At 29.8% G+C, this 21,975-nt stretch overlaps 2 protein-coding genes across 7 annotated transcripts in view; one reads left to right on the forward strand and one right to left on the reverse strand.

Annotated features, from left to right (window-relative positions):
• LOC126742622 (DNA translocase FtsK) overlaps positions 1-11,551 on the forward strand; it is a 28,042-nt gene extending 16,491 nt beyond the window's left edge. For 4 of the 6 annotated variants that reach the window (XM_050449349.1, XM_050449353.1, XM_050449352.1 and 1 more), the window contains 4 exons: positions 3,336-3,427; positions 4,075-4,686; positions 6,470-6,611; positions 10,515-11,551. In XM_050449349.1, the coding sequence (XP_050305306.1) occupies positions 3,336-3,427; positions 4,075-4,686; positions 6,470-6,611; positions 10,515-10,744 (1,076 nt within the window). In that variant the 3' untranslated portion in view covers positions 10,745-11,551. The remainder of the gene's footprint in view (positions 1-3,335; positions 3,428-4,074; positions 4,687-6,469; positions 6,612-10,514) is intronic. The other 2 variants (XM_050449350.1, XM_050449355.1) reach the window with 1 other exon arrangement.
• A 428-nt stretch (positions 11,552-11,979) lies between these two features.
• The window catches only part of LOC126742617 (cytoplasmic dynein 2 intermediate chain 1), a 32,707-nt gene continuing 22,711 nt past the window's right edge, over positions 11,980-21,975 (reverse strand). The window contains exon 6 of the mRNA XM_050449345.1: positions 11,980-12,162. Coding sequence (XP_050305302.1) covers positions 12,040-12,162 — 123 coding nt within the window. The 3' untranslated portion in view covers positions 11,980-12,039. The remainder of the gene's footprint in view (positions 12,163-21,975) is intronic.

The following is a 21,975-nucleotide window of genomic DNA, read 5'->3' on the forward strand; positions in this document are numbered from 1 at the left end:
TGAGAGTATCGTAAAGTATATTATTAGCTTCTAGTGTTTTTTACTTCTGGCAACGTTATTGCAGAATTAGCTGTTGATCATTAATTTTGTAAAATATGATCTATTGTTAAAATATATTGCCCATTAGGCTCCAAAAGGGTAAGGTTTGTAGCTTTGCTAAATTATACTAAGACATACTTAGTTAAATTTTTTTAGCATTATCCCTTCTTAAATGAATTCTTAATTTTGTTATGTCAAATAGGAGAAGTTACCACATGTTTTGCTTTATTTGACGTATTATAAAGGATGACAAAGGGCCCTATTTAAGAAAGGTCTTTAATATTTTTCAACATAGTCATAACACCAGAAATTATCTTAACTTTAGATCTTCTCAACATAGTAAAGTAGCAATAGCAAAGTAAAGTTTTAACATTCATTTAACATTATTGCTACAGAAATTTAAAATAATTTATTAGGATCTATCAGAAAACATTCCTATTATACCTTTAAGAAATATATTAAAACAATGTCCTTGTAAAAACAATCTTTTTGGTTATTTATTTGAGAAATTTGATTTGTGATATTTTGTCGGTTTTTTATACAAACTAACTGCTAAATCTATCAATTAAAAAAAATCTATTAATAACTAACGCACTAATTTTATACGGTTCTAATATTTATACTTTTCTTCTAGCTGCTGGCTGTATTGCCTACCCTTATATATTTGTTTTTTCTATTTTTCTTAAAAATTATCATTTTCTATTTTCTTATCTGAATTACTGTATCGTATGTGTTTCGTAAGTAGTGATGTCAAAAATACATCACACTTAACTACTTACTAAGGTGTTAATGTGGAACGGTTTTCTTCAATCGAGATGCTCTCCTATTTGCCTCTTTTATTAAATTAAATTATGTCGAAAAAAAAGTGTTATTTTTTTTGTCAATTAAACGTATTTTCTTTCCTAATACTTATTTAGTGGCATTTACGATTTTTAAACTATAAATCTATCTATTATCCTATTACATCGATCTCACTTTAAAACGAGCTATTGAATCCGATCTCACTTTTTCCAGAGATTATTGCCTTTTTTCACAGGTTCTTTTCAACAGCTATGTTGGTTTATTTAGTAACTAGTTCAATCTAAAAAATCTAACTGTCATCAAGACTTGTTTTCCTTCTGCGCGCTCCCATTCTCTTTAGAACTCTTACTTTTAATTTGTATTTTTGTTTCCTTTTGTTTTTTTTTTAGGAATTATTTTATTAAGTAGTTTTTTATTTATTTCTGTTTGCATACTTTATATGTACTATTTTTTAAATTTATTTTTTGTATTTATTATAATAGCTATTTATTAGGTTAAGGGTCCTTTCGCAGGCGTCCGCTCAGCGGTCACTGTTACCGGTTTTGTAATCGTGAATTGGTCCTTTTTTGTCAACTGCGTATATTATGTGTAACTAAATGATACATGTATTTTTTACTTTTGGCAAAATAAACAATTTTGAATTTGAATTTGAATATACTATTAGCTACTAAAGTTTTTCTTAATTCTGATCATGCACGGGTTAGATATATAAAAAGTAAATCCTAATATTATTATAAATGATGTGCTTTAGTGGATACAATTTTTTTAACATAATTTTTTTATCCAATTTAATTAAATGAATAATGTAATCTAAAACCAAAACTTTGACACTGAAACGTACATCTGGTGTACCCACCTCGGGTAATTTGGCATAAGCAGCGTATTTATTTCTCTTCATAATATGATTAAGTTTTTCTTGAAAACATGCCAAACATTTTCGTCACTAGGTTAGTCAGAGTATAAACGGAGTGCTTTAAAACATGTGTCATGTTCATATCTTTGCTCTATTTTTAATATTGTGGTTTTGCTTCCATGTATTCACATAACACAATAGTAAAAAATTAGTTACTCTATAGATTTTTGCTAAACAGCATATATTAGTTTTATTCTATTTAGGATTCTTTTAATGTTATATCAGCCTATTAACCTATTGACATGTCGATACAATATAAGCCACCTGGACTGAGTAAAAATAATTAAAAAACTTCTGACGAATGAAAAGTAAACTTCCGAAAATACAAAATAAAAAATATCATCTAACGATTTAAAATATTTTTAGAGATGCAGCGTTGCCGTTTATACCTAAAAAGTAACATCTTCTTTTATCTTTTAAATGGAACACTGTATATTTTACCATTTTTTCGCGATAATATCTTTAACGAGAAAACAATTATTTTTTATTAATTTTTGTTCAAGACTTATCTCTAATAAAAAACTTCTTTAGTACTTCATCTGCATTCACAAAAATCTAAAATTATGTGTTTAGCATAACATGAAGCTTGATGTAGCATAATAGAGTATTTTATTCTTCATTTTATCACTAAATACACAATTGCTTTGGTTTTTTAGTGGATTATCCTGTATATTATCAAATAATCTGAAAGACTTAAAAAAAATATGAAATTATGTATGAGCCTTATTTTTTATTGGAACTAAATTACTAATTATCATATAATGCATTATTTTGGATAATGGATGGACTTATCTGTCTAATTCTATTAACTGAATACAATACCAAGGTTTTAATTTCGATTTTGAAAATCGTAAATGGTAAACTTAAGCTTATAAGTAATTTTTTTATAGGCCGGAAATACCAATTGGTTGTGACATTGGTAAATTTTTTTCCACATTGTCAATAAAATCTTAAAATAATTTAAGTTAAAAAGATAATTAGCTACGTTCAAATTTCAAATGAACATACGTTTCATGGGAGTATAGTGGGTGGCATAGCAACTTTAATGGAAAGATTTATAACATATTAAATTAATAATAAAACAAATAACAATTCTACTCTGATCCTATAAATCGGTGGAAAGAACTTTAGAATACATAGAATTTTATTTAAAAAATTATACCTGTTTATGTTCTAATATTTTTGTAGTAAGCTAATAACTACTTAAATTTAACTAAGCCTCACAAGTTTTATTTTAGTCAATTAAAAAAAAATACTAAAGATGAATTATACTCTATAATTGATAACAAATAATTAGCGCTGTCATGGAATTAAAATACCATTTGTGAAAATTAATAGAGCATGTCTTAACAAAAACATTAAATTATGTTTTGCGTTAATGAAATAGTTTATTATAAAGTACTGTTGCTTTAACTATATTTATATAAAGATAAACATATTTCTTAGAAGTCTTTAAAATATTCAAAAATCCTCATACTTCAAAAAATTTAAAAAAATTTTAAAACAATTAACACCACCAACATTATTATTTATATTTTGAGTATAAATTTACATTAATTTAATGGTTTTACTTCATTTATAGGCGTAAAAAGAGTTGCTTGGCCTCCACCGCAAGAAGGAATTCTTGATCCATCTGAAGCCGAACAAACACAGCAAGTGCCTGCACAAATACAAGTAAGAATTTTCTAAAACTTATAATTTTATATAAAAATTGAACAGTAATAAATTTAATCCTTTATGCGTACTTCTCTGTCATATAAACACATTTATTTACCAGATTTAAAATTATCCAGTTGGCACTCTTTTCGCTATTAATTTTAAAGTTATATTTTTAGTCCACAATCTTTTCTCACATACCTAATTTTAATGAAGCACATATATGTGATACATTTTAATTTTAAATCGTTTTATAATTTTTATGGTCACTTAGAAACACTAAATATAGTTTTATTGTTATAAGCACGACTCAAGCACGACAAATTTTATATTAATCAGATTTTTTTAAATTCAATTTGATGGTATAACTGATATCTTTAAATCAAATATTTGAATTAAATTAATATTTTAAATAAACTAATAAATATTATAAATTTGAATAATGACTGAAACACACAAATATTATGAAAAAAGTACCTATATGATTAAAGGGTGAACAACTTTGCAAAATTCTATAAAGTGATATTAAATCAGATTTGCAAATTTCAACTAGATATTTATCTACTAATATCTCCTTGCTTTAATCGCTATAGATACTAAGGTTTCTTCAAGTTATAATACATGTTTATTATTTTATTCCAAATTTAAATTTATGTTTTTATTAGGGTGGACCCCAATATTCCAACAAGTCCCCTGGCTTCCAGCAGAATAACTACTCTCCCCAACAGGCATCAGTACCCTACCAACAGCCACCCCAACCGCTATCATCCTATCGTCCCTTAAAACCTTTAGACGTGAGCTCTGTAGGTACCGGATCCCCATTAACTTCCCCAGCGATTAACCAAAGTCCTCAAGGATACAGACCCGCTACACCAGTAGGATCAAGGGGCTGGGCACCCGTACATTCTCCTGCTTCTACTCCCATAGCTCAGTCAGCTCAAAAATATTTTGGTGCTCCTGCTAATCAATCGGTTTCCCAATCGTATCATAAGGAAATTTCTAAAACTCAAAGTTATCAAGGTGCCTATCAACAAACTGTTCAGCAGCATCAAACGATAGGACATCAACATCAGCAACCTAGTTTGCTGACTCAACAGTCCCACCAATCTTATCAATCTCAACAATCTTATCAGTCGCCCCAACAAACTAATCGCTCTACTCCTTCTTACCAGCAATCCTCTCCTCAGCCACAATATAATCAACCGCAATCTATCATTCAACAAGCTTCGCCTTCCCAAAACCAGAGTCCTTACCAGTCAGTGGGTGCTCAGAATCAGGTAAATTCGTTTTTTTTGTGAATGATTTTTTTATTTTTCATATTTTATGTATCTACGTAAGAAACGTTTTTTTGTGTGTGAAAGTCGTAAGGAAGAACTTTTTGAATTAATATTGTATTTATTTTGTCAGAAAAACTTAATGCGACACTTCATTTGATAAGCATACAGCTTGAAAAATAGTTAAAAAAAATCTTAATTTGTGGAAAGTGATCAGTCGTACATTATCAGAAAATCGTATTAAATTTTCTACAGACAGCATTAATGATTAAATAATAGTTTTAGTTGTGTAGCTGTAATGTGAATTCTGATGCACCTGAGAAATAAATTGGTCTGAATCATTATTGTATTATTGCGATAATCGGAAATAGAACTACTTTCTGAAGAAAACTCAGATATTGTAAAACTTATAGCTTATAATATTGTTTGGCTATCAGATCTATGACTACGAACAGAATTTGTTGACAAAAATTTTCAGCGTTTCCAGAGGCTCAATTGCAAAAGACCAATTAAGCTAGCCGAATTGTAATTTTAATTTTGAATTCATCTTTTAAACATTGTATGTGCAACTAGGTATAAAAAATATAGAAAGAAAATTGAGGTGGTCTTAACAATGCCCTATTGGTATAGATAAGATTGCGAGGTAATTATTTAGGCTATAGTTCTAATTGTTTTAGATTAAAATAACCCATTATATTAAGCAAACTTCGCTCCACCTGAAGTTTTATGACCAGAAGTTTAAACCTAATCCAAGTAAAGTAGAATTGACTATTTTCTAATAAAAAAATAATGCAATATAATATGAAAAAACTTACGTCAAACATGTTCAAGCAATGTATGTATGTATAAAGGTAATGTCGCATATATAATATAATTTGCAGTTAAAATTTTTTAGCATATATCTGATTTAAGTTTATGATTATTTTTAATTTTTATTAAATTTAACGTTGTCTTTGACAAAATGAAGACAATATCTTTTGTACAAAATTTCCCTTAAGAGATATATTGAGACGCAGCAATTTGCTTATATATTTTGCAAAATATACAGGTTATGTTGCAATGAAGCATTAGATATAGTAATAAAAATAAGTACAAGTGGACAGCATAATATTTTTGAGATTTAGTTACAATGTGAGTTTTACATTATCCTTCAACGGCATAGTAAATTCTATAGCAATTGTGAAATAGGCAGAATTCTGTACGAGTAGAGAGGAAACCTATTTACACATTCCGAAATAAGGGCGTAAATGAAACTATTCCTTTATCAAAGCAGAGCAGTAGTCTGTCTTCCTGACTAAAGTCATGACATAGTTATCTAAAGTTAACTGAAGTTATCAGATATCACAGTAGCTCGCCGTGTTTAACCATTAAATCCATAACCTGTATATTTATTAGGCTGATTCAAATCAAATTGCACTATTAATAAATACCGCTGAGTCATAAAATATATCTTTTTAGATACATGTTTGGATGGTTTAACTTTCATTTCTACTAATTCTCACCTGATTAACCTCTTACCTTTATCCTCTAGTTAGTTTTTTTAAACGTCTACTATTTTATCTAATTAGAAATCTTTCATATTGAATTTTATTCGCTACTAATTCTGGTATGATTTATTCCTTACATTTAGCATATTACCTAAATTAAATGGAACATCTTAGTACCTTCTTATATTTGATGTACATATATGATTTAGACATATCATGACATCTTTTTATTTTATATTGTTCTTCTCAATATAATTTATTTCTCGTTTATCCTGTTTTAAATATAAATTACATTTTAGGCACCAATTAGCAGGCCTCAGCAGCAATCAGCTAAACACGTTGAACCTCCACCATCTACTATTACTCTTAGACCAGCGGCTCCAGTAAGTCAGACACCTGCTCCCGTTTATTCAGCACAACCAGCCACGGCGTCCTTAAGGGGTTAGTAACAATTTCTTTTAGATTTACAGCATTTTTACATGTATTGTCTTTTATAGCTATTTATATAGAATTTCTCAATTATGGTATACCCCACAAAAACCTTTTATATACACATCACAAATATGCTATGTTAAGACTATCCCAATTTCCAAACATAATACATCTAATATTTCGATTAACCTAATGGATATGTTCTTTAGTGGTTTAGAAGTCTTAGTTTCCTCAACAAGCAAATGTACTCAAGGGTTTCTCGTTATTCGACGTCTTACATAGTCTCAAAAGTGATTTATCATAATATATTTTTTTAGGTGTTTCCTCATTGTGCCGCTAGAATTTAGTCCTTTCCTAAGTTTTTTTTATTCTCACGAATGAATATTCCTTGCCAAATACATGCTCAATTTCTATGAATGCTCAAATCTAGCTAATGATAACACCCTTAAAATATTTTTGTGTGTTCTCTAATGCCGCAAACCATAGACCACCATCACCAGCGTTTTGACCATACATTTATTTATCTGATAATACGCCTCTATTTTCTTTTTCAGTATAAATTTCCTTTCATTATAGTCTAATTTTTAATTACGTCAATAAACATTTTTATCTCTACAAGTCTAACAGTAGGGATTGTATTTTAAATTTATGTTCCAGCATGTTTTTTAATAAGATCAATACTACTGCACAGGCTAATATACCTAAAAAGCAGATATATAAGGCATATCAAAACGGTACAGATTATCCAAATTATGTATTTTGCACATGACAGACTAATAATTTTATTCATGTGTAATAATGTTTTTTTCTTAAATTGAAAAATCTCACACTTATTAAGCAGACCCTTAGATTTTATAATGGTAGATGGACAGGTTTATGGTGCCAGATGTACCATTTATGGTAATAATCGCAACGTAGCTCGGTTATTTTTAAAGATCGAACTTTGCTTTTTTTCGCGAACATATGCAATTTTTTTGTGAAAGTAATAATGCTGTTAGCCTGTATAAGGTAGAAAAATTTAAAAATTACCTTGCCTTGATATATTTTGATGTACTTGTGATGTAGTACATTTTGTGGTTTTTAAATATAAAAAAATTGTCAAGAACTGGCATAAAAATATCTAGTAATGCGAAATGTGAGTCCAAAAATAAGATGAGACCCTTAATATACTATGAAATGTTCTAAATATCTATGTCTAGACTTTCATAAAATAATCGCAAAAATACATGTTAATAGAATTTGCTTATGTGTTATAAATGCTAGAAATAGCCACTTCCATTATTCCTACAATAGTACAAATTTTACTGAAAACGTTGCCACACGTTCAACAATACTTCAGACGTGATTTGAAGGCACTCATTTACAACTCTATATTGTAAATCTTTTAATGAAGTGGGTTCAGTTTCATAGATTTTAAGTAACTTAAAGAAAAAAGTATAAAGGTGATAACTCTGGCGATCGTGGAAGCTATTCAAAGCACCTCTTCTTACAACCCATAGTCCTCGGAACGTCTAATCCAAATATTGTCAAATTAATAACGCATAATGTGGGATGCACCTTCCTGCTGAAACACCAACTTCTCCTCAGCATATTTACCATTTTGATTTTCAAATCTAGCTGTTAATACCTTATCAATGGAGCTCTAAGTAAATGTCACCTGCCAAATTTCCAGGTCCAAACGTTTTGTGGATATTGGATGTGTAATACATGATATATGCTGCGATTAGTATTGGACTAATGTCGAAAATTATGACGATTTAAAACATCACTTAAAAATAGAAGCACTTATCAAAGAAACTTATACTAAGCAAAAGTTTGCATTACTAATAATTCGTTTACACATAATTTTACAAAATTGTGATCGCCAATCGAAATCGTCTTGATTCAGTTCTTGTATAAGATGTGTTTTGTACGGATGAAAACTATGACCCTTTAGAGTTCTTTAAATCCTAAATCGACTAATACACGTTACAGCTTCCAATTGATGGAGTCTAAACAAAGGATCTACAATATCTTGCTTTATATAACCACTTCCATACCTTCATTCTTTACAGTATTTTAAATATTGCATTTAACAAGCAACATTTTCATGTCGCTTGTTAAATAATTCCGCCGTCCTAGTATCCGATTAATTATTTCCAAAAAGTGTTTCAATTATTTTAACAGAAAAATACTTCCTGAAATTTTTTTCTGAAAAGAATCCGTAATCATCTGTAATAAAGTAATTGCAAAAATCTTAAAAAGTACTGACTCAAACATCATACTTAATCGCTATACAGAGAATTGAACAACCTTTCAAACCATTGTAGGCATGAAGGTGATTTTATGATTATGTGTCCTCGTAAATAAACTCGACGTCTGAGCATTATTAAAACAGCTAATGGACTGCCCGAAATTGCTGATTAGTTTTGGATGCGCCACCTTGTATAGCTAAGTAAATATATACACGTTGGGAATTTAAAGATTACGCATCGTGGGACGGTTAGATGGAGTAGCTGTGCTAGATCACGACGTCCATTACAATTAGTAATTCTATGTAATTTTTCAAAAGAAAAAAGACGTTTATTAATATTAATAATATTTTTTATGTATTCACTATTTTTAAACGCATTCAATAATATTAGACAGTTATCAAAATAATATTTTTGTTAAAATAATTGCTATAAGATAAATACTGGACTGGAAACATATGGAATCTGGAGAGATCCTTTTCCTAATTATAACAGCAATTGTTTATTGTCAGAATTAAATTCTAGGAATATCTAATGGCTAACTAAAATTCATTTATATTATTTTAAACTTGAGCTGATATGGAGTGGAAGCATGAAAGCATTTTCATGACCAACTAATAATTTTGAACTAGATATACGGTTTTTTGCTTTTTAGAGCTTTAATGGAAATTTAGTTGTTATATTTTAATTTTATACATCATTTTAAAGAAAAAAAATATGCTATTTCATAGAAGGAAAAAAAAATTTGTTTTGAAAAAAAAGTTAGTTATTTTTTTTTCAAAAGGAACAAACTAGGGTGATAACTCGTAAGCGCTCCTATGTTTTTTATTTTAAATATGTCAATAAATTCTACGCAATTTTTTTTTATCTAAAACAGTTTTTACCTTTTTTATAACTTATACATGGTGCGAGCTATGACAGTGCCCAAAAAAGTGAAATTTTTTCATTACACCCTGTCTCTGAGAGCAAAAACGAACTTAATTCTGTTTGCAGCCTTATTAGTTTTACAAGAAAGTGGCGCAAAGCTTTTTATCGTTAAAAATATCTGAGATACTTTCAGTTATTCCTAAAATGGAACACAGTGCAGTTATATTGTATAAGGCTACTTACGTTTTAATTGTGGTTCCAAATTGTAATTTAATTGTAAAACCTAGATCAAAAATATGATAAGTAATCAAATTTTAAAATGTTTCTGTGATCCCTATTTAAGTCTTAGATAAAAATCGGTATTAGCTTTTTAAATCCTGCAAACCTATAAATCTAAAAACACACAGAAAACATAGTCTAGAAACATAACCAAATCAAGATAAACCAAAAAACAGAATATACAAATTTAAAAATTGGTGCATAAAATTTTGGTTTGTTGTTTCGTAGTATTTAATTTATTGTTCAATTTTTATCGGTTATTCCGATCTTAATATTAATCAGTTGTTACAATGAACTTTTACATCTATAGTTTATAATAAATTCTATCATAGCCCAATTATGATAATTTCTAATGGATCTCGCATTACTTTACATAGTTTAGGAATAGTATCTAATCAAAATTGTCTAATACATTAAAAGATAACCGTAACTATCATTTTCACAGCATAAATACCAAAAAAAGTGTTGCTTTTCATGATATCAAAACCAAAATTCTATGTGCAAACTCATTTTAAAATTCTGGTGTACTAAACAGTTGTTGTAGGAGGAAAGCACCTTCGCGGTGACTTAAAATGGCCTCCAGAAAACGTCAAGCAAAGAATGGATGAGGAAAAAAGGCATCTGGAGGAGCTAGCAAAAGGCCCAGCATGCAGACCTACCAAGAAGGAAAAGGATTATACACCCTTTTTTGCACAACATGCTTTGAACTCTACTTATCCTGGTTATAAAATTCCACCAGGCACGCAATATTTTAGGCCGGAATAAAATTAGTATAGGCAATATGTGATAATTTTAAAAAAGCTTTTAATTTATCTATTTATGAGGTAGTTTATAATAAATTGATCTTACTATCTTAAAAGTATATTATGTTTGTATATAAAGATAAACAAGCTGAACTGAAGTACTAACTAAGCTCTACTTGAGTCTCGCTAAGTATAAAAAGTTTTAAATTTATTAGATTTATATAAGACCATTTTATAAAGAGCAAGACTTGATCTTGATTTTAAAACGACAATAAGAAAAAATATATTAGTATCTCATGTAAAATGTTTCTTCAAAAATTATATTGAGAAGCATCGTATCACCCACGTCAATGTCCAGGAATTAATATCAAATGCACGATGGGTGCATACGATTTTGGTTAGAAATGGTATAAGAAGATAATAATTGATGTCTAATTAACAGATTTTCGATATCATTTGGATTAAAACGTTATGTATGGGTAGTAATATATTTATTTTGTATGTTATTCCTAATGTATAATATATTAAACAAGTTAATAATAAATACATATATTTTTGTTATATTACATAATCTTATAAAATTGTTATTCTGCAGAATATTTATGTGAATGTAAACTTTAGTAATTACTAAAAAAGCTAGAACAAACCTACTTCGCTAAAATTAAACGATTTATGCCGAATGCCGCTTTTCGAAATCTTATTTTAAACGTATCGATACGAGCTTTTGCTAAGTTTGCAAAAAATTTACCTATTGTATATAATTAAAAAAAAATGTACTGTGTACGATATAAAAACTTAAAATAAATTAAATTGTAGTTTCTTTTTAGTAGCCTTTTTTCTTTTACTACTAATAATATCCATATTATTAGCCAATTTTATCTTTACCAATTATGATAATAAGGCAGAAAATAGATGGAAAAATATGTCGGTCCGATCTGGGGAATAAAACAGAATATTCAAGGGACACAATTCTCGAATTGAAAAACTCTACTTATATTGAAAAAATATAAAGAAGGCTTTAAATTTCTGTACCTAGGTTTTTCTCTATATTCAGAGATATTTATTATCAATTTATTAAATAAAAACACAATTTTATAAAAAAAACTTTTATAATAGCAGCTTTAACACAAAAGTTAATTTTTTCGCATTTTTTCGTAAAATTACTAGGTTAACTTTTAAGTAATTTGGCTCGCGATTAGACAGACTCCGCGTCCCTCCATATGGTATAAATGTCTGATAAGAAATAAAAGTAATATGTTGAAACTATTAACCAGTATTTATTATTTTGTACAAAAGTCTAAAAATCTAATTTATATACTATAAACGGCTAACATAATCCAAAAATATTTGAATGTGTTCTTGATATTGTTCCGAAGATTTCTGACAATACTCTTCATTAAGTAGATGAAGGTAGATTTTTCCCTCTTTAGTTCCAATCAGCTAAAAAAAATATAGATATAGTTTCAACAGTAAGTCTAAAAGAACATATACAGATTGGCGAATAGATCACTATACATACAGGGTGTTCATTTGAAAACTTCCCACCACCGATTTATCGAAAACCACTGTTTAAAAAAAAAACGCCGAAACTCGTCAAAAGGTTTGTCAAGGGGGACAACTTTCTAACCTAAAATTACTTCACCCCCTGCCTCCCAGGGTCATCCCGACTGACGACTTCTTCGACTTTTCTTTTATTTTCACGCGAGCAACGCCGCGGGCATTCAGCTAGTCTGAAATATATTTCCAGCAAGAAATATATTTCAGGCGCTCCTCCTCACTATGTTATTCCCGTTCGGCAATGGCTAGACGACGAAATTCCAGATAAATGGATTGGGCGAAGGGGACCTATAGAATGGCCTGCTAGATCTCCTGATATAACGCCGTGAGACTTTTTTCTATGGGGTCATTTGAAATCTATTGTGTTTACTCCCCAACCTGAAAGTTTGGATGAACTTCGTCAACGCATCATCGACAGCTGCCATGATATCCCACAACATGTTTTTGAAAATGTCCGTCAGGAATTTGAACATCGCCTATATCATTGTTTGGCCAAAAACGGCCAACATTTTGAACACTTATTGAAATAAAAACTGATATTTTCATGTTTATTGCTTTCTTTCTGAACAAATTAAGATAAACAAAGATTTTTCTAATTTTCTTGAAAACGAATCGACCGATTTAAATAAAATCAAACGTCGAAATAAAAGACTGCGAAAGACCTTTTAAACAAGCTATTACTCGATACCCCTTGCCATTTAAAATTTTTAAGGGGATGACCCTGGGGGGCAGAGGTTGAAAGGGGGTGAAGTAATTTTAGGTTAGAAAGTTGTCCCCCTTGACAAACCTTTTGACGTATTTCGGCGTTTTTTTTTAACAGTGATTTTCAATAAATCCGTAGTGGGAAGTTTTCAAATAAACACCCTGTATAAAGTTCCCAACAGGCGAGATGTAACGCCGCCGCCGCGACATTACGCTGGTGTTCGAGATTCGAGCTCGATTATTATAAATTTTATTTTAGTAAGGGTCTGACATCGGTATGAGCTGTATCTTTGCGGCAAAATTTTAAAAAATATGCGGCATTAGTATAATATTTTTCTAATGCGAGAATATATTTTATATTGTTCTTATTTAAATAAAATATAAACGGTAATAAAAATAGAACGTAAACGCGTAAACGTTATAAAAAACAGAAAATAAAACTCTAAATAATAAACCTAACAAATAATTAATTAAATAAATGAGCCTGTCGTAAAAGCTGTATCTTACTTCTAAAAGAGTTTGAGGTGAAATGGAATTGGCAGATTCAACAATTTTTCTCAGCTTCTCTAATTTCATTGGTCTACTATTGTGATGTTTATAAATAGTCTCCTTAAGATAATGTCATAAATAAAAGTTATTTGGTGATAAATTGGGAAATCTTGGAGGCCATTTAATATTGCCAGTCCCTCTAATAAAGCGAATAGGAAGAGTATTTGTTAAAAATTCTTTTAGTCTAACCGCATTATGAGCAAAACAGCTATCTTGTTAAAAATAGGCTGATCCTAAATCTATACAGGAGAGAAGTTAAACGACAGGAAGAAGTTGATTTAATAGCAACTCAATGTATTTTTCGACGTTATCGTCGCCCAAAAGAGCAACCCAAATATTTAACTTTTGAAGGTTCCGAGTACGGAACTCAAAACTTCTGTACTTGTTTTCCTGAGAACAGTAACGAACAATAGAAGAATTGTGTTGAATATGCAATGGAAAACTCTCTCATCAGGACTCACCTAAAAAAAAATTTTAAGAAATTTTTATTTTCATTTGCCTTTTCTATTATGGTTTCACAAATTGTCATTCTTCGCCACTGGTCTTCAGGAAACACGTTCTGAGTTGTGGAATATTTAACAAATTTGTATCTATGTTTTTTTCCAAATACTCGTCACAGTTTTATAGTGTATACTCAGTTCCTCTCCAACACTTCTGCTCGATCGTGCTGAATCCGAAACTAAATCACTACAAAGTATTTCTTCCCGTCGTATTTCCTGGACCCTTTTAATTCTACATTATTGGAGACAAAAAGATGCCTCAAAAGTTGACACGACATTTAAAATATTTTAAGCACAAGGAATCGGTCTATTTTCAAAATTTACTGAGAATACATTTCTGCATTGTACTGTCGAATTGCCCCACACAGCAAAATGAGGTGTGCTGGTTGTGCCGTGCCGAACTGAGCTGGGAGCTGATTTAATTTAAAACTCAACGTTGTACAATTATAAAAATTATAGAATTTTTTTACGATTGTATATAATTTAAAGTTAAAATTTTTTCGAATATATTATCCATATCGGTTAAACTCACAAAATCATGCAAACTTTGGGAATAGATACTTTGGACAATTTCCTGCCCCTATAGAGAAAGATAGAATTTGTTTTGTATTATAATGCTATATGCTTATATTATTAGAAAAATCGTCTATTACATTTTATTAGTATGAAATAATGATCATTGCAGGCTGTCGGTAAACCACGTAGAGAGAGGAACATTCGCCGAAAAAGAAACACAGAAGGAGCTACGTATGGGGAGGAGGGTGTCTTGGCCTGAACTACGTGGTTTTATATTTTATTTATTTTTTCTGGAGAATTAAAATTATTTCCTCGGAGCCGATACAGTTTTATAAAGCCAGAACTTCATGTGGTTTTATTTGAATATGTTTTTATTCTAGTTCATAAAGCCCGCGCGACTACCATAACCAAGCTCGGATTAAAAGCATTTTTTCCACAAGAGTAAGAGTAAACGAAAGCAATGTATGCTGATCATTGCTTAAACAATAATATTGAATAACTAATTATTACCTAATGGATTATGATATGGAGCTGAAAGATAGAATGTTGTTAATAGAGTCAAAAAAGAGTATACATTTTCAGGATATCAGAAAAATCAACAAAAACGTACCTTTAATAAGAAAAGAGGATACTAATAAAGAATTTTTAGAAAAGTTTGAAGTAGTACGTTTGAATTATTGCCATGAAAATGATCTCTGGGAGCGACGTACACGATTTTTTGGATAAGTTTGGCATATTTCATTAACCAAATATCTCAGAACTTTTAACCCAAAAAGAGCCACAAAGTGTATATATTATTTATTCATTTATAATGACATCAAAGTGTATATATTTTAACTTGAAATATATAAAATTTGACGACATCTTTAATATATTATATATTTTTAAAAAATATCTTGATAACCTTTTAACCTTTTTCTGAATAGATGACCCCACAGAAAAGTTAGTTAGGCTATGTTTTGGCCTAATTATCCTAGTGAAAGTATAGAAGACCTTTATTAAATGATAGAATGAGGATATTAATTTTAAGTACCTTACTAGTTAGGTCGTCTACTGTCTTGTCTAACATATTTCAATGATCTTCTTCAATTAAGTAACTTAAAATTAAAACTCATTATTCACTGGTTATGGCGTTTCTTAACAATATTTTGTGGTAGATAAATATTAGAGGTAGTAAATTTTAAAATGTATGCCTTGTAGTATCTCTATTTTCCAACTTATAACCACCTCCCCTCATATCTATTGCATTTCAAATCCTCGTCTGTTTACCAAAAGCGGATAGCTTCAGGCGTTCGAGAACGTTTGGAGCAATGAATATTTTGACAATACTATTCAGTGCCTTTAATTGGTTATAAGATATTATTGCCTGAAATTATGTTGACATATAATACGTGTGCGAATTTTGGTGACTTAATAGCATATATTGGTAACTAGCGTATATTGGTGACTTCTTAAATAAACTTTGGAATGCTTTTCTTTAGACCTGTTTTTTGTTTTTTAAAATAACGATTTTAATGTATCAATTAAAATATACAGGGCGCCTCCGATTAATCCAGCACTATTGATATCTTTGTAAATATTTAGGATATAGGGTCGGTTAAATTAGCAAGATTGTAGGTTTTGCCAATCGCGAAAACAGAAAAAAATTGAATATTGCGTTTTTGAGAAAATATAAAAAATTACTTTTTTTCAATGGAATCTCTTATAATATATGTTAGCCTTAACCTAAAAATAACAAAGTTATAGCGAACTAATTAATAATTTTATCAAATTGGCTTTGAAATATAAAAATAACATCAAGTAAACCGACTTAATTTTCATCAAATGAGCAAAAACATCGTCATCTTAGTCATTTTATTTTTGAGCACACATAGCCATGGGTCTTGTTTCTTTTAACATTAATCTTCCGTCTATTATCTAATTATGATTTAATTATTTGCCTAATATGTGTTTAAATTTTATCATCAATGGGTTCATCAATGATCCTCCATCCTGTTGGAAATAGATTTGTTGTCGTTTTTCCAAGCTAACATTATATAAAGAATCTTCTAGTGCTTTAGATATTATGAGGTGAATATATCTCATTCCGGTCAAATTGCCATGATAAAACACCTCTATTATTTGACTTCCTAATATGCCGCACCAAACGTTTATACTTAATTGGTCTTGAAGGTTTTTAGAATCAGTAAGAAAAAGATTTTCTTGGAACTTTATTTAAAAAAATAACTTCGTCGCTCCAAATTATACAGTTTAAAATATTATCATTTGTTCATTTGTATTACGCAATCGGTTGCAAAAAGCAAGTCTTCTTTCGTTATCGCCAGGCAATAATATTTGTACTGGTCGATATTTATATGGCACAAATTTCTTTAAACTCTCTCTCTACTCTTTATACTCTGCACGTATTTCTTTAAAACCTGCCATATTATTACTAAGCTCACACCATAAGCTCTTGCTAAATCTTTAGTTGAGGTTTCCATATAAGCTTCAAAATAGGCCAAAGTAGAAATCTCAATCTCCTTGCTTACAAATATAAAAATCGCTTATAAATTGATTTCTTCTTCTAGTTCTTTTAAAAAAGTTTTTGTTACTTCTAAATTTTTTGTAGACAATGAAAAAGAATCTTTGCGGTACTCTTTTAGCGCTCTGTCACTATTTTTTTGGCATACAGGGAATATTCCTAAATACCACATTTTTCAATATGCGTAAAAGGCATTTTACTAACTTAGATTTTACAAAAGTCACAAACTTTGCTAACATGTCAGTATTTATTTTTTTTTTTGTTAAATTTCTATGGCTACTATTATTTTATTATTTAAACAATGATTTATGTATTTTTTTCAAAGCTAACTTTCCGAAATTTGAAAAAATTATTAATATCCCTATAACTTTATTATTCTTAGGTTTAGGATATTAGTGCAAATAAACTGTTTTATTAAGAAATTTATTTTCTTTTTCTATTTATATAAAGATATACAGGGAATTCTATTAAAAATAGAAAAAAAATAAATATAATATAGTATATAATATAGGAAAATAAGTACATTTTACAGATTTTCTCAAGAACGCGATGTTCGTTTTTTGTCCATTTTTTCCATTTTTACTATTTTAATCAGCAGAAAAAATCTCACAAGTTTGCTAATCCTAAATATTAAGAAACATACCAATAATGCCGATTAAATCAGAGGCACTTTGTATATGTACAGTAGTGGCACTTTAAATGGTTTAAAATTTAATGCAGATTTTATCATAATTTTATAATATAGTAACATAATATTATATATTGTAGTAAAAGCATTGTAGTTATGCAAAAAACCGCTATAATAAAATTACAGTATTATTAATAATAATAAAAAATAAATGGAAACTACTTTGTTGTTTGTTCTAATTGTTTTACCATTATCTATAAATAGAATAAAGAAATCGTTCAGTAATATTTTGTGATATTATATGCAATGTTCTTTTACAAATTAGTAGGCATTTCGAAACTAAACCTCTAGAAATGCACACACGTTAACCAAATATGCGTTTCCGTGTCTAATTTAAAACCCACGATGTCGTAAATTGAACAGGGAAATGTGTTTGCTAAACGTCGGCCCTAGGATGAATAACAGAACTGATGAAAGATCCATAAACCGACAAGTTCTACTTGTTCGGTGAACATGTCAAAAGAGTCTTAGAAGAGTCGTAGAAGCCTTGTCTGGGTGCCTGCTCACCCAGGCCACAGAATAAACGATCTCAGAGATCGTTTATTCTGTGCCCAGGCCATACTGGTAACGAGGAAGCGGACTCTCTTGCTGGACTTAATGCACGTGTATGAATATTATGCTTGCAGGGATAGTAGGTTATGTGAAAGGGGATAACTAAATAGGAGTAATCAAGGAATAAACCGCAAGTTATAGGTGTGGTGTAATATATAAGTGTTAAATTAACTTAAATCGCGCATAACAAAATGCAATGCAAATAGCATCGGAGCCATAAACAAAAAGAAAAACATAAAACAATACAATTTCTGGCAATAATAAACTGTTTCGTGATTACTTAGAAACCCATTAAGTAGGTGACAAAAAAAAATTAAAAATTCTAATAATACAGGGTGTTACTTAAAGGTATGTCATAATTTAAAAGGGACATTCCTGGACCGATTTTAAGTCGAAAAGTTCATATAAACATGGGTCCTAAAATGCTTAGTTTTTAAGATACAGGGTGTTAAAGTTTTATTTTTTTTTCGTTTTTAATAAATTTTTCAAATACCGTTTAAAATATTGAACTGAATTTTGACACAGGATATTATGGCATAAAAACACATTTTTTAGATGTTCATCTACTTTTTTTAGCAACCAGTGGCGTAGCTATGATGAATTTTTAATACAATTTTATAAAAAAAAAATACTACGCCATTGACTTACGAAAAAAGTATGATTTTATCTTAATTATCAATTAATTATAAACAAAAAATTCCTCCATGACTTTTGCTGTAAATCTTACTGTTTGGGTCTAATTGTTAATTAAAAAAACGTCTTTTATGCATAAAATGCATCTTTAAAAAATTATGGAAATAAATCAAGTTAGCTTTGCTCGTTGCCAGAAATTGTTTTTTGTTGTTTTAAACATTATGACACTTGCGTTAGTGATTATTCTTGACAGTTTGTTTTTAGTACCCTTTGGATCTTAAAACGTGAATTGTACTAGTTAAAAAATGGTAGATTATTCTAATTTGGAAATGACGCAAATGCATTTCCTTTATGGACTTGCCAATGGTAATGCTATGGAGGCGCGGCGTTTGTATCGAGAAAGGTATCCTAATCGCGCTGTCCCAGATGGAAGAATATTTATAAATATTCATCGACATGTGGCTGAATCTGGGAGTTTTAAGGCTAATTCTGCCGAGGGAAGGCCCCGTACAGTTAGGACACCGGCAGTTGAAGAGGCTGTCCTACATGCAGTCGAAGAGAATCCGATCACAAGTACAGGAAAAATTGGTATGGTATTGAACATCTGCTACAAGACGGTATGGGAAATTTTAAGGGATTGTTTGTTGTATCCTTTTCACATACAAAGGGTTCAGGCATTGCTTCTTAGAGAATATGAATCGCGTACGCAATTTTGTAGATGGTATCTCCAAAAAGTAACACAAAATTCTCATTTTGGTGCGAACATCTTGTTTACGGACGAAGCTAATTTCTTCAGAAATGCAATAATCAATTTCCATAACAATCATTACTGGGCTCAAGAAAACCCTCATGCGATTACAGAGACACATTTTCAGGAACAATTTTCAATAAACGTTTGGATCGGTGTCGTATCCGATCATTTAATTGGATCTTTTTTACCAGGACGCCTTAACGGACAGAATTATTGTAATTTTCTCCAAAATGATTTGCCTTTGCTTCTCGAAGATGTTCATCTTCAGTTACGGCAACAATTTTGGTTTATGCATGATGGTGCTCCAGCCCACATTAGCATATTGGCTCGTGAGCATTTAAATAGAGTCTACCGAAATAAATGGATAGGCCGTGGAGAACCACAGTTTTAACCACCTAGATCACCTGACTTAAATAGCCTAAATTTTTTTTGTGGGGACACCTAAAAACATTAGTTTATCAGACACCAATTGTGACATTAGAAGAACTAAGAAATAGAATGATTGACGGATGTGAAACTATACGAAACACGCCTGGAATTTTCGAAAGAGTTCGTGATTCTATGAGAAGAAGAGCAGAAGCCTGCATAGAGGCAAGAGGTTATCATTTCCAACATTTGTTATAAATTATGTATGTATTTATTTGTTGTTGCTTTTTGTTCACCAGTTTGTAAAAAATAGCTTGAAAATAAATATTTGACAAATATACCTAATAAAAACTGAAAATAAAATCAAACTTAACACAATCAAAAATAATCATTAATGTCAGTGTCATAATATTTACAACAACAAAAAAACAGTTGCTGGTAACTAGCAAAGCTAACTTGATTTATTTCCATAATTTTTAAAGATGCATTTTATGCATAAAAGACGTTTTTTTAATTAACAATTAGACCCAAACAGTAAGATTTACAGCAAAAGTCATAGAGGAATTTTTTGTTTATAATTAATTGATAATTAAGATAAAATCATACTTTTTTCGTAAGTCAATGGCGTAGTATTTTTTTTTATAAAATTGTATTAAAAATTCATCATAGCTACGCCACTGGTTGCTAAAAAAAGTAGGTGAACATATGTGGTACAATAATATAATAGTGATATATGTTATTTATTTTCAAGTATCATACTGTATATTAATTTGTTATACAATGAATTATTATTATTGTTAAATATTTATGCAATACTATTGCACACGTATGCACGACAATTATGTAGAACACTGTTTTTAAAATAACTACTAATATACCAGATATCATCGAAGAGAGTAATATACAATGGTGTAAGCGCATTTGGCATTCTTATTTATAATTCCTAAATCGAACCTTCACATGGCGACCCTGCCAGTGCCAAACACCATTTTTTAGTGCATTTTTCAGTAAGAGTAGTAATTGTTCTATATGTATATAGTACAAAAAGAAAAATGTTTATAGTAAAACCGTGGTAAAAGTATGGGAGCTAGTTGCTGTAAAGTGACTATTACATAGTGGTTTGTGTTTGTAAGTCCGTGTTAGTGAAAGAAGAAACAATGTGTTGGTGTAGAAAAACATTTTAGTAAAACCTGAAAGCAGTGACATTAAGGACGAGCGATTAAACGCCACCTGTTTATTGGAAGATGGAAGAAGGAGATGTAATGGTGATTTTGCATCCGTCCCAGGACATGGACCACACAAATGTTATATTATAGTTGGTATGTAATTTTATTTATTTGTGCATATTTAGAATAAGATTTTTTGGCTATTTAGCAGTTTTAAAATATTTTTGGGGGTAAAACTATTTTTTTTTATTAGTTCATAAAGTAATCGAAAGTTATAATATTATAATATATTATAAAGTTACATATTACATATATATAGCTGAATAATAATTTTTATGTTGGATTTTTGTTTACATTTTTCATGTACTACTATTATGTTAGATTTTTTTTACCGTAATTTAGGCTAAATTTAGTTATTTTTATGTCATCAGCTTGGGAAGAACTTTATACCAAGTTATCAAATTTAAAAATATTAATTACTAACGAATCAAAAAGAGTCTTAAAGAAAAAAAATACCTAAATCAGAGGAAATTAAAAAAGAAGTTACGGATAATTTACTTAAATACTATAATACCTTTGTGCAACTTGTATTACATGATTACAAAAATTTAAGTCAAGAACAGTATTTTGCTATTAAAAAACTTTTTTCCGTCTCAAGAGATAAAGTAGTCAGGGTATATCAAGTATTAAATGTTTCGTATAAAATACCTACATCGTGCACTGAACTAATTGATCCAAACGTGATTGAGGAG

Source organism: Anthonomus grandis, chromosome 12 (assembly GCF_022605725.1).
Source record: "Anthonomus grandis grandis chromosome 12, icAntGran1.3, whole genome shotgun sequence".
Taxonomy (NCBI): domain Eukaryota; kingdom Metazoa; phylum Arthropoda; class Insecta; order Coleoptera; family Curculionidae; genus Anthonomus; species Anthonomus grandis.